The sequence below is a fragment of the Kickxella alabastrina genome, assembly GCF_025024165.1.
Source record: "Kickxella alabastrina strain RSA 675 chromosome Unknown BX661scaffold_10, whole genome shotgun sequence".
NCBI classification, from domain to species: Eukaryota; Fungi; Kickxellomycota; class Kickxellomycetes; order Kickxellales; family Kickxellaceae; genus Kickxella; species Kickxella alabastrina.
This window is the reverse complement of record NW_026251481.1, coordinates 358,045-372,904: the sequence shown is the minus strand read 5'-3', so window position 1 is coordinate 372,904 and position 14,860 is coordinate 358,045. Positions and strand designations below refer to the sequence as shown.

Sequence of the window (14,860 nt, the reverse complement as noted above, 5' to 3'; positions counted from 1 at the left end):
TTGAAATAAACTAAATTCAATTCAGTTGTTTGGGTTAGTTCTGTATTTGTGTAAATATATTTCGTCTCATTATTTACATACCTTGTATTATTATTTTTTACTCTCTCCAAAGCAAATGGACAAACACCTTCCAACATCCCCGGATAAGAACACACAGCTCGCGCACGACCGCCAGCGCGACTACCGCTCCTCGCGCCGGCCCTCGCTCACCGCATCGTGGTCAGAGGCCGAACTGAACAACTGCGATATTGACGACAGCTCTCAAGAAAACCGGTCATCAGGTCTCCCCGTCCAGGAGAACGGCTCGCTCAAGGTGTGCCGGGCGCAGTTAAAGGTTCCTAACTCGCCGCTGCCTCCTCCGCCAATGCCTATGGCCTCGCTATCACCGCCAAGATCTGTGCCGCCGATACCAAAGCCAGACGTTGCTATGCCTCCGCCAGTTGCCCAGCCCGATGTTGATGTCTTCCACCCGCAGAACCCCATGGAGGGAACATTTGGGCTGCAAGACGACGAACCGCTGATGACGAGGCACTCCTTTCGCCAGGGCCCCGGGTCCAAGGCCGCCCCACAGCGCGCGCACCACCCTAGTTTCCACGATGACTCGTGCAACTTACCACCCCAAATAGTGCCAATATCGCACCGTCCGTCTGCTATTGCGGCTGCAACCACATCCAAGCCATTACCGCCGCCATCGCTGCAACCGCGCTCGGTACCTACTGATTCCAAAATACATGCGCACTTTGAAGAGCCCAGAGGCAGCGACGAAAGCAGCCCCAGTCTGCGTGCGATCGAGCGCCATATGGCCTCTAGAGCCCAGACCACGCCGCCCGAAAATGTGCGCAAAGTGGCAATCAGCGGTGCGCGCGATAGCTCCTCTTCCAAGACGCTCAGCGGCAGCATCATGAACTTTCGCGACCTAGGCGCCAGTGTCATCAAACTGGGCCTCAAGCTGCACAAGGACCGCACTAAGGCCGAGTCCGAGGGTCCCCTGCCCGGCGTTGTCTTTCGCTCGGCTGAGCTGGGATCTGCTTGTGAGCACGATATCAAGACGCTCTTTTCTAGCTATGGAATCCGCACGATCATTGATCTGCGCTCCGAACTCGAGGCCCGCGCCAGCGACATCATCATGCATCACTACCCGGCGTCCATCCAGCCCACCGCTGACCAAAGCCTGGAGAAGCTGATGAAGTTGCGCGCAGTGCAAGTGCGTAACACCATTGTCGAGGTTGCTGCTCACGACTACGAGTCGGCCGCCAGACCCTGGGAAAAGATTGGCGAGTCGCAGCACAGCTGGTCGCGCAGGAACTCATTGCGGTACACGCGGTCTATCGGAGATCCCAATAAGGATGCCCTGGCGCGCGCCCTGGCACACCTGTACGACAAGGACACCGGGCCCGCGGACACACAGAACATCTCCTCCAAAACGCCCTACGTGCCACAGGAGTTTCCCGAGTACGGGGATGGGCGCTGCAGAAGTAGCGTAATGGAGCATATGGATCAACCAGATAATAACGTTGCTGCTGCTGCTGCTGCCAGCAACACGGTGGCTGACGATTTTGGATACACATCCGGTGGCCAGCCCGAATCCGACAGTGCCACTACTGCTTCAACAAGCATCAATCCCGCTACCCCGCAGCCCCGCATCGCGCAGACGGCGATGGACTGGGGGAGCGAAACGATGGAATCGCTGCGATCGTACTGGGACCAGGAGTGGCTGAACAACGGCGTGGTCGTAAATAGTGCCGGGCAGCAGTCCAAGCAACAGTCTGATGAGCAGCCCCAGAAACAGTCCGACGAGAAGCCTGAGCAACAGTTCGACGAGCAGCCCAAGCAACAGTCCAAACGACCAGAGGCGCCAATTGGACAGCGCAGCGATTCTAGCAGCTCAAAGTCGTCGGACGACTCCTTTTATCGAAACTCGGCGGCCGACGCCCAGCGCGACGCTGCTTCGCAATTCGGCCTGCGCCCCGTGGAGGCCGCTGTGCCGGCTGTCCCTGCCGCTCACTTGGGCAATCCGATGCCGCAGCACACTGCCATTGATAATACCATCGACAACAGAGCACCATTGCCACACGCGCAGCATGAAGAGAGCGCAGTGTCGCCGCTGACCCCTGCCTCTTCTACCTCGACCAGAGGCTTAGTCGTCACGAACAAGTTTGACGGTAACCGCCGGCGGTACCGCTGCAACGTCATCGGCGAGAACTACCGCAAAAAGTGTGTTTGGGCCAATACCCCATGGTCGACGCGCATCAAGGTCATTTTGCGCTTTGCCACGTTCAACAAGGCCGAGGCCATCCGCACAATTGGGCGCGAAGTGCTGGCGCCGCGCGGCCTGGCCGGCTCATACGAGGATTACGTCGACTATTGCAAGGATGAGTTTGCTACAGTGCTGCGCATATTTGCCGACCCCGCTGCCTACCCCATTCTGTTTCACTGCCAGCATGGAAAGGACCGCACCGGCATTGTTGCCATGCTGCTGCTGGGGATCCTCGGTGTTGACGACGACATAATCGCCGCAGACTACGCGCTGTCCCAGAAGAACCTCGAGACTGTGCGCGACCGCATGATTTTGCTCGACATGGGTGCTGTCGGCTTGCCTGAGTCCTTCTGTGACTCGCCCGCCTCAGCCATGCACAACCTCCTCAGACATATTCGCGCAAAGTACGGTTCGGTGCGTGGATACCTGCTCTCTGCGGGCCTGCGGGAGCAGGAGATAAACACCATTGCGTGGTGCCTGCGCGGCAACTTTTGTGGCATTGCACGTGCAAAGTCACGCCAGGCGCAAAGTAATGCGCACAGGATGTATCTGCGCCCAACGGCTGCTCGCTCGGAAATTTTCAACCGCCTGGAGTCCCCAGGCACCCCGTCGAGATTCGTCGGGTCGAGGAGCCACTCAGTCGACGTCGTCAATGCCGCCGACCCATGAGCCTTTGTGCCTCTCCCCTGCCCCCCTCCCTCTCTTCTATTTCTATACACTGACCCCTTTTCCTCCTACCGCATTTAATAGTCGGGCAGAACCACCATTTCTTCCTTTCTTCTTTTGTCCCCTCTTCGCTACCCAGCCACACACGCTAATCAACAACGCCTAGTAACGCTGCCCCTCTTTTTAATATACAAATTCCAGTTGCAAGCGTTGCTACCCCCATTTTTGATGGCACGACAGACGTTGCAACTGGCGTAGCTCCTCCTTTAAATGTTGCAGCCCCCTCAATTGAATAGGCAGTGCCTGAAATCGGACGGCGCTTTTGGAGCAAAGATATTGTGGCAAGCCAAAACATGCGCATCATCTTCAACTGCTTCAGCGAGGGATTGAGCGTTCCTGCTTGGTTCACGCGATCAGTGATAAAGGCAATTTTGATGAATATGCGCATAATTGAGGATGTATCTCAGTAGCCAATTCTTTTTTCATATTCCAGTGATGTTAGCGCCTCAGTTATGATGATGATAAAATAGATACTGTCAACACACTTTTTCTCAACAGGTTTAAATGCATTCTCGATTAGCTGTCTGAGTAATCAGCGAGCAAAGCGAGCGGGTGATGACGATGACTTTTAAATTCAATGGACAATATTAAACCATTTTATATGACAAATGCCCGGCGACAACAATGATGCGCATGTTTTCTCAATGCGCGGGTTGGCCAATCACGGCTAATTGAGCAATAGTGCTGCGTGCAAAAAAAGTAAAATATTGTACTTTTCTCGCACGAGCTGGCGGTCCCTTTTTTTTACTTGTTTCTTCCCTCACTGTTTGTCCCTCGAAAAAAGGGACAAGCGAGCTTGAATTTTATTTCTGGGGTGTACTGCATGACAGCTTGTGTCTCTCCCTTCTTATTTTGTCCCTCGCTTCCCCCCAAATAAATAAAATCGCACTCGTCATCATATCTTTGCCCATGTAGAGTCTCTACTACTGCGACTGCTACTGCTACTTCTCTCCTCCATATTCTCCAATCCTCCTTGTGCTCTTTAGCTCTACACATCCGCATTATTTATGCAATCAACTCTTTACTAAATATTCTTTATTCTCTCACACATCACTGGCACTATGTTAACATCACCCCTGTTGCGCGGCGGCAGATGGACGCGGGAGTCACGCATATTCATATCAATATCTGCCATCCAAACCGTTGCCAATATTGCATTCGAGGCGTACTTTATCTCGCGCCTAAATCGGCAGACGGACACATCAAATCAGACGCAGCTGTATATAGTATACGACAGCGGCTTCATTGCCGCCCAGATATTTGCATTTATCCTGACGTATTCTGCACTGCATGTCAGAAGCGAGCCTCTGGTAACTGCTGCTACCGCATTCGACATGCTGCTGGTGCTATTCCAAGTCGCCCAGATAACGCAGACAGGGGCGCTTCTTGGCACTATTGCCATGCAGGCGGTCAGTATATCTATTTTGGCGCTGGGATTCGCGGGCAAAGTCTGGCTGGTATGGAGCTATCTGAAAAAGGAGTTTGGCTGGCAGGTGTACCGGGCTTTGGGTGCCGATTTAAAGATGCAGCGTATATTCTTTTTTCATCAGATATTGCTGTCACTGGTAACCCTTGCAGCGTTTCTCTTTCTGGAGCTCTGGATGCAGCTGGCCACCATCACCGTTCAGTCGCACGGCAGTGAGGGCGGCGGCTGGGCACAAAATATTCTTATTCTGTTTGTCTGCACCGGCGTGCTCTGCATGGCACTATTTTCCGCCGTTCAAGAATTTTGCTGGCTGATGTACGGCTGCATCGCTGTGTTTGTCATTTCCCCGGCTTTTTTTATCTGCAAACTGGTCACTGTCAACCGCCACCGGGCTGTGAGTGATGGCGAGGACGTGTATGCAGGTGGTCGCAAGTATATGACTTTTATCTTGACACTCTTGCTCATACTCGATATAGCCCTTGTGGCTATCTCCTTTGTCGTGTCGCGGACGTTTGGAAAGGGACTGCGCCAGCGGCTACGGCAATTCCAGATTTTGAATAGAGGCGAGGTTGATCTTGAGCTCGTGTCGCGCCCAGACCCCGCTACCAACCCCACCACTGGGTCAGATAGCGGTGAAAAGCCAAATCAAGATGGCGAAGGATCTCCGGCTTCAACAATCGGCCATGGATTTTCAGGGCTGATGAACACTGCCAAAAGCAGCATAAGAGAGTCGCCCTTGCTGTTCCGTGCCTTTTTCTCTGGTCTGGAGGCCATTGATACCATTCCAAAGTCCTGTCACTCTGTGCGTTCGCTGCACCGGGAGACAGTAGCCCTGTGGGAGAAGACTGCGCCGGGAGTAGCCAACCCGCAGCTTATCGACATGTTTGACGTCCATCGATCCGGGACTCTGAACCCAACTCCAACGGGATCACCCTCAGGAGTTTGCGGCTCGGAAGATAATCCCGACACCTTTGTTACTGGCGATAAAAAAAGTCGCTTGTTCGATACTTTTACACAGTTTGGCACCAGATCTACAACTCAGGGCACGCTTGCTTTGGCACTTTCTGTTGCAGAACTTGACGCGATTAACGGCGATGGCAGCGCCCCGACAAAGGACAATGACTCGTTGGCTAAGACCGCTGCCCCAGCATGGGCACGAAATCTGGAGTTTGTGACAGCCACAACTAGCGCCACACCCCCTGCCGGCGTGACTAAATCGGCTACCAACATTCCCACCAAGTCGACCACCCTTTCTACAAGCACAAACACAAGCACAAGCGCTGCCGCGTCATCGCCTTTGCATAAGCCTCGGAACAGCGAAGTGGAAAACTATGCTACTGACTGCGCCCTGTACAATACGTTGCAGCGTCCGCTAACTCTGCGCGTAGTCAATGCAGATTCTATGTTCAATTGCAGTGACGAAGACTTAGCCAGTTCAAAACCCATCATGGGTGTCGCCAACAACATGGATACTATGAGATCGGCCATATCACACGCGACATCGGCGGATCAGTCAGCACTGCTAGGAGAAATATCGCATCCGACATTGCTCAGAGAAGGGTTTGACCTAACATGCTAATTCAAATCTTTATCTTTAATATCATCCCTCCGTGTACAAATAAATAAAATTAATTAATGCCTTAAACCACCAATTTATTTTATCAACAATTTTCACTAAAGCATCGAGATGTTGATAGTTGCAAACGCTTGCTTTTGGCTTGCATGGAACACAGACTTTGATGCCATCTGCAGCAGATCTACAAAGGCGCGCGCTGCCACACGGCGAGTCCTATACGAGGGAAGAAGCAAGTCGTCAAAAACCACGCTGTTGCTACTATGCTCTTTCATTCTGTCGAGGACAAACCGCTTGAAGCTCAGCGACTCCTGATCCATATCTGGCACATCTGCATGGCCACTGCAATTGTCGGAAAGTTGACTGATGTTAAGAAAAGAGTCCAAACCACGCATGCTGGGGGTACTGGTGCCTTGTCCAAAGACATTGTTGTCATCGATTTGTTGATCTGGCGTTTGTGCTGCAAGCTCAAATGACCGGATCTCCAGGCCATCATCTGATGAAGGTGGGTCGAGGGACGGAACTCGGGATGCAGGCGTTCCATGGACTGAAGCAATGTGCTGGCGGCTTGCAGCGCCGGGATCTGGACTCGACTCTGCTCTGACTGAAAGTTGCCCGCTGACTGCAGACTGTCTGCGCTGGAGCGGATCAAATACTTTTGGATTGAGCCAGGGAATGTCCATGTGGAAATTAAAGTAGTCCGCCTCCTCGCTTACAGCTGGTGTCGATGCGCCGCGTCGTTGCTCAAGATCAAGATCAACGTCAAGGACAGCGCTCATATGATTGTCGTCAGCTGCTAAAAAATCATCACTGGTATACCCGTCTATTATACCAGGACTGCTTGCATTAAAACCACAGGGATAGTCATGGTCATGGCCCCCCTCTGCAAGTGTTGTAGCATCAGCGTTTGCCGGTTTGCCAGGCAAAAACAGGAATTCTGTGGCGCGTATACAGGGCGTCGCAAACATCTGAGCAGCAATTCGAGCGCGCCGAACTGCCTGCTGTTGAACGTGCTTGTTGAAAGCAGCAATTACCTTTGGTTCTGCAGCCTTGTGCCAGAGACAAGTGTCTTCCCACAGCGCGGTGACTCGTTTTTCGTACGTACCATTCTGGGATCCGTCGCCAATGTCAATCAGCTGCCGATGTCCAAGTCTTTGGCGCTTTAAAACATGCCCAACGTTTGCTTCTGTTGTATTATTTGTCTGCCGTCCAATAATGTCGTTCTCCGCAGCTTCCAGCGCAATCTCAAATGCCAAACCAGGATTGTAGGAGCCAGATCGGTTATCCTCTTCCATAAAAATGCGGGACGCACTATCTTGAATTCCCGGTGCTGCCGACACAGAATTACCGAGTTCCATTTGCAACCAGTCTTTGGAACAATTAACGCCATTGGGGGTGTCTGGCTTATTTGCATTGTCATGCACGAGCGCTTGCAAAGGAATATCGTGTGGTATATCTGGCGAAGAGCTGACAAAATGGAGATTGCCGTCATTGTCAAATTGAATGTCCGCACTCTGTCCGCCATTATCCTCGTGCTCCAATGGCATTGCGTCGTTGCCAACGCTGCTGCCATGTGACATTGGGATATGTAGTGATACGGTTTCAAACAAGGATGATGCCGAACGCCTGGTAAGTAGCTCAGGAATGTCACTGCTGCGACCGGGTGCTCCGTAGGCCTGATCTTCACTACCCGCCAATGCATCTGGAATCGAGATTGACTTCCAAGAGACACTGGGCTGCAATGGTACAGCAGAGGCATTCACAACTAACGATAAGCTTGCTGGGTTGCTGGCTTCCAAACCTGTCACAAAAGTATTGTCACAGCCGCTGAGCCCGGCCCAACCAAATTCCGCCAGCATTTTTCTGCTTGCGTTGTTGTTTGTACAAGCAAAAGAATCAGCATATTCAGGTACAAAGCAGCTAGACAGAGTAATCAAATGTGCGCTGGCAACAGTTTTGCTGGCAGAGATAAACGGGTTGAACCCACATTCATTGGTAACCCAGGGCGTAGTTAGGATTTTCGTCCGAGTTGAATGACTGTCGAAATATAGCATGTTGGCCTTGCGGCTCAACGCTTGCGCCAACCCGACCAATAAATTAGACGTAAGCCGGAGTGACATAGGTGCCGAGGGCAACAATATGTCAATACAAGTACGTGGAATGTCAATGTTTGCGACATCCTTGCCGCTCACATGATGCCAACAGCTGTGAGAGTTGGCATTTGCAAGCAGCCAAATAACACCAAATCTGCCACGGCGGCGACACAGTAGGTCTTGTGAATAAAACATGAGTGAAACAAAATTGTAAGCAATAATATTGAGAAAAACAAGATAGAACTAAAACAGTATTATGTTCTTTTGAATTTTTTGTATTTGCAAGAAACATTTTTATTTGAACCAATATGCTCTGACCTTTAGACACGCTGCCAAACTACAGAGTTTATTTATTTAGAAGCTCGTGTGTGTTGCAGACAAACATTCAGACGATGCTACGCATTGGTGTGCGCAAAATGTCAGACTTACAACTAGATTGCGCAAAAAAGCTCTTTCTGGCCTGGTTCAAGCTTGCTAAGGCCATTATGCCTCCCATATACAATGATGTTGTCATCCCCAAGAAAGCATACGCAACTGAGAACAATGCGCTTGTCCGCTCAATGGGTTTATCACTCTACCCACTGCGCCGCCGCCACCCGAGTTCCGACTGCTCGCGCCCATCTTGCAGCGGCAGGTGCCGTTGTACAAACACTCACCCCGCATCTTGGGCTTTTTGTCGCCTCTAGCAACTCGCCGCATCACAGATGATTTAAAATATCGGGGTAATTAAAAGTACGTGGTGTTTTTTCACCCCGTGTGGAGTATTGTTTGTATCCAGAAATTTTTATATTTATTAATGTGAGGTTAGAATGTGTTATTATTTTTTACTCCAGCATGCATTCCCAGCTTGTCTCCTCTTTCTTCTGTGCAACTTTGAAATTTTGTCTTTTATCACATAATTCATAAAATGAGCGCCTAAAAATAATGCAAATATTGAATATCGTTTTTTGGTTAGATATCATTATTTAGAAGGGAAAAGGCCACTGGATATTCACCAAATTTTACACCGGCATTGCGGCACAGGCGCACCTTCTATCTCAACAGCTAGAAGATGGGTTAGCAGGTTTAGTCGCAGACGCGTGGATGTTGAAGCTGAGCCTTGAAGCGGCCGTCCGAAACTCGAAATTGCACAACTTCATGGCGCCGCTATTTGCAAGACGATCAACCAGTTTTCACATACAAGAGCTGGTAATTTAACTGAACAATACAGATGCTTGGTGACATTAATGCAAAATGGCTTGCATTGTGATCTGGGCTATAGAATAGTTCATCGGCAATTGGTCCTTCATTCCCTCACTGACGGGCTTAAGGCAAAGCGCATTGGGTTTTGCCAACAGTTCATCAAGGACTTCACTGGCTCGTCCAGAACAAATATATATAACATTGTTACATGCGACAAACCATATGTCTACCTGAACATGTCATTCTATGGCTCGGCAACCAAGACACATGTCATCGGAGATCATATGCCACTCAGATTTGTTCACACTTTGGTCAAGACAAATGTATTGCTCTTATCTTCTGCAAAACTACTATTGTCCACGCCAACCTTAACATTAAACTGCGCATTGTCAATACTGAATACTTTGTCAAGCATGGCATCGATCCCATGATTGCCAAGTGGAAAAATGCACAAGAATTCCAACCCCAGCAAAATCGTGTTTCACCAGGACAACGCACCACCTCACAAATCAAAACGTATGTTGGACCACATTTTGCAGGTTGGGATGAAGCTTCTTGAAGCACCGCTATACTCGCCAGGTTTAGTGGTTTGTGACTTTTGGTTTTTCCCACACATCAATAAAAAGCCCAGAGGTCGCGATTTAAAGGACATCCGAGTGGTGAAGGATGCATGGCAATCTGAGCTCGCTTTCCTGACACGCAATGACTTCGGGGTTTGTTTCAGGAAATAGTTTGAAAAGTGTCGGTGTGCAATTGAGCAAGGAAGGTATTATTTTTATAAAGGATAAAATTCAGTAGTTTTATACGAAAAGTAAAAGTTAGTGTCATCCTAATATATTAAAGTTAATCCAGGGCAAAGCGCACGCTTTTGCTGTTGGATTTGCAGTTCGGGCGGCTGGTGCTGACATTGGAGCTCCCATCAGCAGGATAATCCTCAGCACGCGTGCGAGGGGTGGTGTGGTCATTGCTGGGCCTATTTTGCACCAGCGCGTCGGCCACGGCCACATATCGCAAGCGCTGCTTTAATTCAGAGGCACGCACAGGGTTGTCAGCTGGCGACTCCATGGACGTGTTCGGCGTATCGATAAGAAATTCCAAATATGTTCCTTTCACAGACTGCTTTGGACCAAGACACCCATCCATTGGTCTACTTTCAAATGGTTGGTCGGCCAAATTTCCAATCAGTGCCATAATCTCCCGCTCCTTAATCTCAAGACACCTTTTCATTTTCTCCAACTGGCAAGCGCTATGTTCCTGCGCGCAGTCTGCCTTGGTCAGTTTGCTGTTTAAACGCACGATCTCGTTCTGGTGGTTGCAGTTGCCTCTGCTGTCTGGTGCTGTTGGACATCCGTTGACTTGGGCACCAGAAGTAGCATGTCGAGTGCGCGCGCCGCCATTAGACCCAGTCTCGGTGCAAGCCTGAGCCTTGAGGCTAGCAATGTGGGCATCTTTGCATGCAAGCGAGTTGTTGGCTTGGGTCAGCTGCTTGGTTAAACTGAAGGTTTCCTCTTTAAGGCGCCGTTTGTCATCTGCCAGCGCTGCCAGATCCTCCTGAGCGTCCGCAAGTTGGGCTGTAATGTCAGCTATTTTGTCAGATGTTCTCTTCTTGGATGACTGTACGTGCTCGGTTGCGTCATGTAAAGCGTCGGTGTAAGGGCGTTTCCTCTTGGCATCGGCGTGCAGCTGCTCGATCTCTGCGTGCTTGGACAGGACCAAGCTGTAGAGAGCCTTGTGTGTCTTCTGGGGGATTGCGTCGTTTCTCTGGAGCTCTTTGTTTTCGGTCCACAGCCTGTTCCTCTCACTCCGCAACCTGTCATTTTCGCTCTGCAGCCACTCGTTCTCTCTGCACGTAGCCTCTGCGTATTTGGTCATCTTGTCAAATGCCAAAAAGTTGTAGTTGTGATAAAAAAACTCTGTCTTCTTCTAGTTTGCTGTGGAGCGACCTGTTCTCATTTTCAAGAGCACTGATCTCAGCATCTTTTCCGTTGTCCTCGGCAAGCATCTTCTCGATGTGGGCTTCGGCTTTGTCAATTCTGGCGTGTATTTCCTTGTTTTCGGCATCCCCCTGCGCCAGCATACTCTTCAGCGACTGGATCTGTGACTCTGTGGTCAAGTAAGGAGAGTAAGTGGGATAAACGGGGTCATGAACATTCTTGGAAGAGCGCATCATTGGGTAGATAGAAGGCAGGCGTGTAGCGGGTTGGTGCCCGTTAACATGAGAGTGAATAGAAGAGCTCATTTTGTAATAAAAATAAAACTAGAGATGAGAATATAGAAAAAAAGTATAGGTAGTCGAGTGAAAAAAATATTCAAAAGTGGTGAAAAGGGGAATTTCGAATTGAATTCAAATGAATGGTTGTAAATTGGTCGCTGGAAGTGAATTTGTGGCCTTGTAATAACTAATTAATTGCGAGATGATTATAGCCACTTGAAAAGCTTTGAAAGGTCGATGGATGGATAAGTGTGCAAAAAGTCGAATGGAAAGAGTACTTGAGAGAAGAAGAAAAGTAAGCAAAATATGAACTGTGGATCCCTTTTTGTTTTATTCACAATATTTGAGGGTCAGAAAATAAATTATTTAATTGGCTGGATTTGTGAATCTGCGAATATCAGCTTGTTAACCAGTCATTTATTATCGCCTTATTGGTGGCTTGGCACTTTTGTAAACACAGATTGCCTCGATAGATCGGCCGTCACTAAAGTTACAAAAGCGGTGAGTGAATCCAGAACCTGGGCTAGTGTCAGAACCAAATATAAATATTAAATAGTAGCGTGTCTACTGTTATATTGTATTTGGAGCATAGTAACCACCCAGTCATTCACAGATCTCGTTGGATTAACTACTATGCCTGTTTGCCAAGTCGTGAATCTAAAAACACGAGTATGCAAATTTTGCAAGGTGCCCCTTACCTTTATTTTTATTTCTGGACTGACTATTAAGTTTACACTAATTTTTGATATTTATTTTTATAATTTTTAATTATGCAAGTTGAGCAACTCGAGGACTTTGCCGTGAGTTATGCAGTCCTTTAAATACAGAAATACATCACTTAGCATTTATTGAATGAGTTTTGAAGCATATTCTCCCTATCTGCCTTGACCCCTCACTTATAAACAGGGGTTACCAAACGCCACGTGTGGATCCATCAAATTACACAAGCCTCATCGAATACTTCACCCACATAGAAGGCAAAATTTGTCGGCCTTTCACTGTTCCCCCAGGTTTTACCCTAAAGGTTTGGAAACATTATTTTGACTCCTATGGGGCCAATATTATCTCTGACAATATTATGATAAAAAGTATTTATTAAAATGAACTAGAGGAAATCTAAAGAGTAACGACATCAATCATTTGCATTACTCTACTATTTATATTGCTTGTATGCAATATTCCCACATGTCTGAGTTGGGAATTAATTGGTGATTGATTCATTAATCAATCGCTGGGGACAAACCACATTTTCTTATATCACAGACAAGCACATCAGTGATTTTTGCTTGTCTAAGTAGCTGTCACACCATGGTCTGTCTATTTGAATACCACACCTGACTGAGGAGCCAGCAACGGACATCTTGTAACTATTCCTAAGTGTGCCAGGGACAACTACCATACACTCCCATCACCTTGTAAAATGGAAGACGGTCAGCAACACTCTCCGAGTGAACATAGCTGCCATCTCGACAACCCCATGAATTCCAATGGCAAGGAAATACACAGTGGTCCTTTACCACAAGTGCATGGCACCAGCTGGTGGGTGATGGGAAATATGTTGACAGCTCAAATGTGACCATTCTGCCTGGAAAACCTGTGCACACACCTCTGGACAGAGGAGCTAGCCTCTGCAGTGGACCAATATGGCGACATTAGCGTCTACATGGACGGCTCACTGATTAAAAAGGAGGATGAACCAAGCACAACCTTTACCACCGTAGTGACATGCATTAACAGTAAGGGACAGTTACAGGAGTTTATCATGGCAAGAGAGCTGCAGGATGGAAACATGTTATCTATAATGGGCAAGCTTATTGCGCTAGTAATTGTGACTGGCCTAATGCCATTGGCAAGGAAAGTCAGGGTCTACTGCAACTCCCAAGCTGCCATCAGGATTGCTCAGTTGCTCACAGACAAATGGGACATTGGAAAACTGGTCTCCAGCTCTGACCAATAGTATCTCGGCCAACTAGTGCTGACTTAGCTTTAGACCTTCGAGAAGCCGCTCAAGATAAAATGAGTATAAAGACACATGGGCATAGAGCATAACAAAAAACCAGACAAGGCTGCCAATGCAGCCCACCTACAGCCTGAGCTCTGGTCACTGCAATGTGGATGAGAACCAATGGGCAAAAAAATACTGCCTCTTTGTGGAGATATTACCAAGCCTTGCATACCAAACAGGCTTTGCCATCGACCAGATGAGCAAGGTGCATATAAAGCATATCATGACAGTGCACACCAAGGAGGCAATTATTCCTGCAGAGACATTGGCAGCAGGACCAGCAAAGGCACCAGAAAGGGACAATGTCAATTGTTACAATACAATTTTTTATTAAGATGAACTAAAAGAAAGCTAAGGGATGAACAGCCTCCATTGTTCATAGTCATTAGTATTTATGTGCGTATGAACTCCCGCATATCCAAGTAGGGAATTAACTAGTGATTGATTAATGAATCAATCACCCGGGACAAGCCAGATTTTTTTGTATCACATCAATGGTACCAACGCCAGACACAGCATTAGCAGTAACAGCAGCAACAGTACCACCGCTGCCTCTGGCCCATGAACAGTTGACAAATACCTCACACACGATAGTCACCACCATTGTAATACCAAAACAGATTATCACACAAGCTCATTTAAGCCAAGAGGCCACAAACTACTGCATTAATGCTGAATGGGAATTTATACTGTAGTATTCAAGAAAGTTTTAAATTGCCTATAAAAGGGCAATTAGGGAGGACTCAATAGGAGGCTTCCCTAGTGAATCTGAAAAATAGTTTTAATACAAAGTATATTGATACAATAAAAGTCTTTTCATTCATAGTGGTGTAAAATGAAAAGTTTTTTTAAAAAATAATGTAGAAAACACTGTTTCAGTCGATACACACGACTGAAGCATAGTCTTCATCACAAATACTAAAAATGTACATTAAAAATGATGTATGGGTACCACATATACACAGACAGCGCTAGTTGAAAAAGTCATAATATATTATAGTAAGTAGTGAATAATAAATAGTTAATATAAAAAACGCAATAGCATGGATAAAATAAGAGAACGCTTTCATGGAGCTTTACAAAATGCAGGCTTATACAAGCATACATTATTATTCGACGGATCAGCTGATTAATTTAATTAATCTCAGATAATTAAATTATTATTAAAATTATTATCATTCCAATAAAGCCTTGTATAGATAGAGTTGATTTAAAAGAGAGCTACAAACTATCGTAAACAAAAGATCCACACTTAAATCTCATCATTCAAGCAGTGTAGTTGTGAAAACGGAAAAATAAACTCGGATTGCTTTGATTGCTCAGACCCAGACAATAAAAGTCTGTGAATGAAAAGCATTTGCACTTGCATTTGCACTTGCAAGCTAA

General features: G+C 47.7%; 4 protein-coding genes across 4 annotated transcripts; 2 read left to right on the top strand and 2 right to left on the bottom strand.

The window, feature by feature from the left end:
* Positions 1-2,281: 2,281 nt before the first annotated feature.
* On the top strand, positions 2,282-2,713 carry BX661DRAFT_136813 (protein-tyrosine phosphatase-like protein; the record flags this gene model as incomplete). Its single annotated transcript, XM_051532684.1, has 1 exon — positions 2,282-2,713. A coding segment is annotated over one exon (432 nt), but the record flags the coding sequence as incomplete, so codon positions are not given.
* Positions 2,714-3,571: 858 nt separating this feature from the next.
* BX661DRAFT_13885 (uncharacterized protein) lies at positions 3,572-6,047 on the top strand. Its single transcript, XM_051532752.1, has one exon. The coding sequence runs from the start codon at positions 4,045-4,047 to the stop codon at positions 5,986-5,988; it is 1,944 nt and encodes a 647-aa protein (XP_051391931.1). The 5' UTR covers positions 3,572-4,044; the 3' UTR covers positions 5,989-6,047.
* A 36-nt stretch (positions 6,048-6,083) lies between these two features.
* On the bottom strand, positions 6,084-7,841 carry BX661DRAFT_170837 (uncharacterized protein; the record flags this gene model as incomplete). Its single annotated transcript, XM_051533655.1, has 1 exon — positions 6,084-7,841. One exon carries the CDS (start codon positions 7,839-7,841, stop codon positions 6,084-6,086), a length of 1,758 nt encoding a protein of 585 aa, XP_051391930.1.
* Positions 7,842-10,027: 2,186 nt separating this feature from the next.
* On the bottom strand, positions 10,028-11,733 carry BX661DRAFT_224382 (uncharacterized protein). Its single transcript, XM_051538906.1, has 2 exons — positions 11,201-11,733; positions 10,028-11,100 (listed from the first exon to the last, which is right to left on the bottom strand). The coding sequence occupies exons 1-2, from the start codon at positions 11,494-11,496 to the stop codon at positions 10,101-10,103; spliced, it is 1,296 nt and encodes a 431-aa protein (XP_051391929.1). The 5' UTR covers positions 11,497-11,733; the 3' UTR covers positions 10,028-10,100.
* Between the last annotated feature and the right edge of the window lie 3,127 nt (positions 11,734-14,860).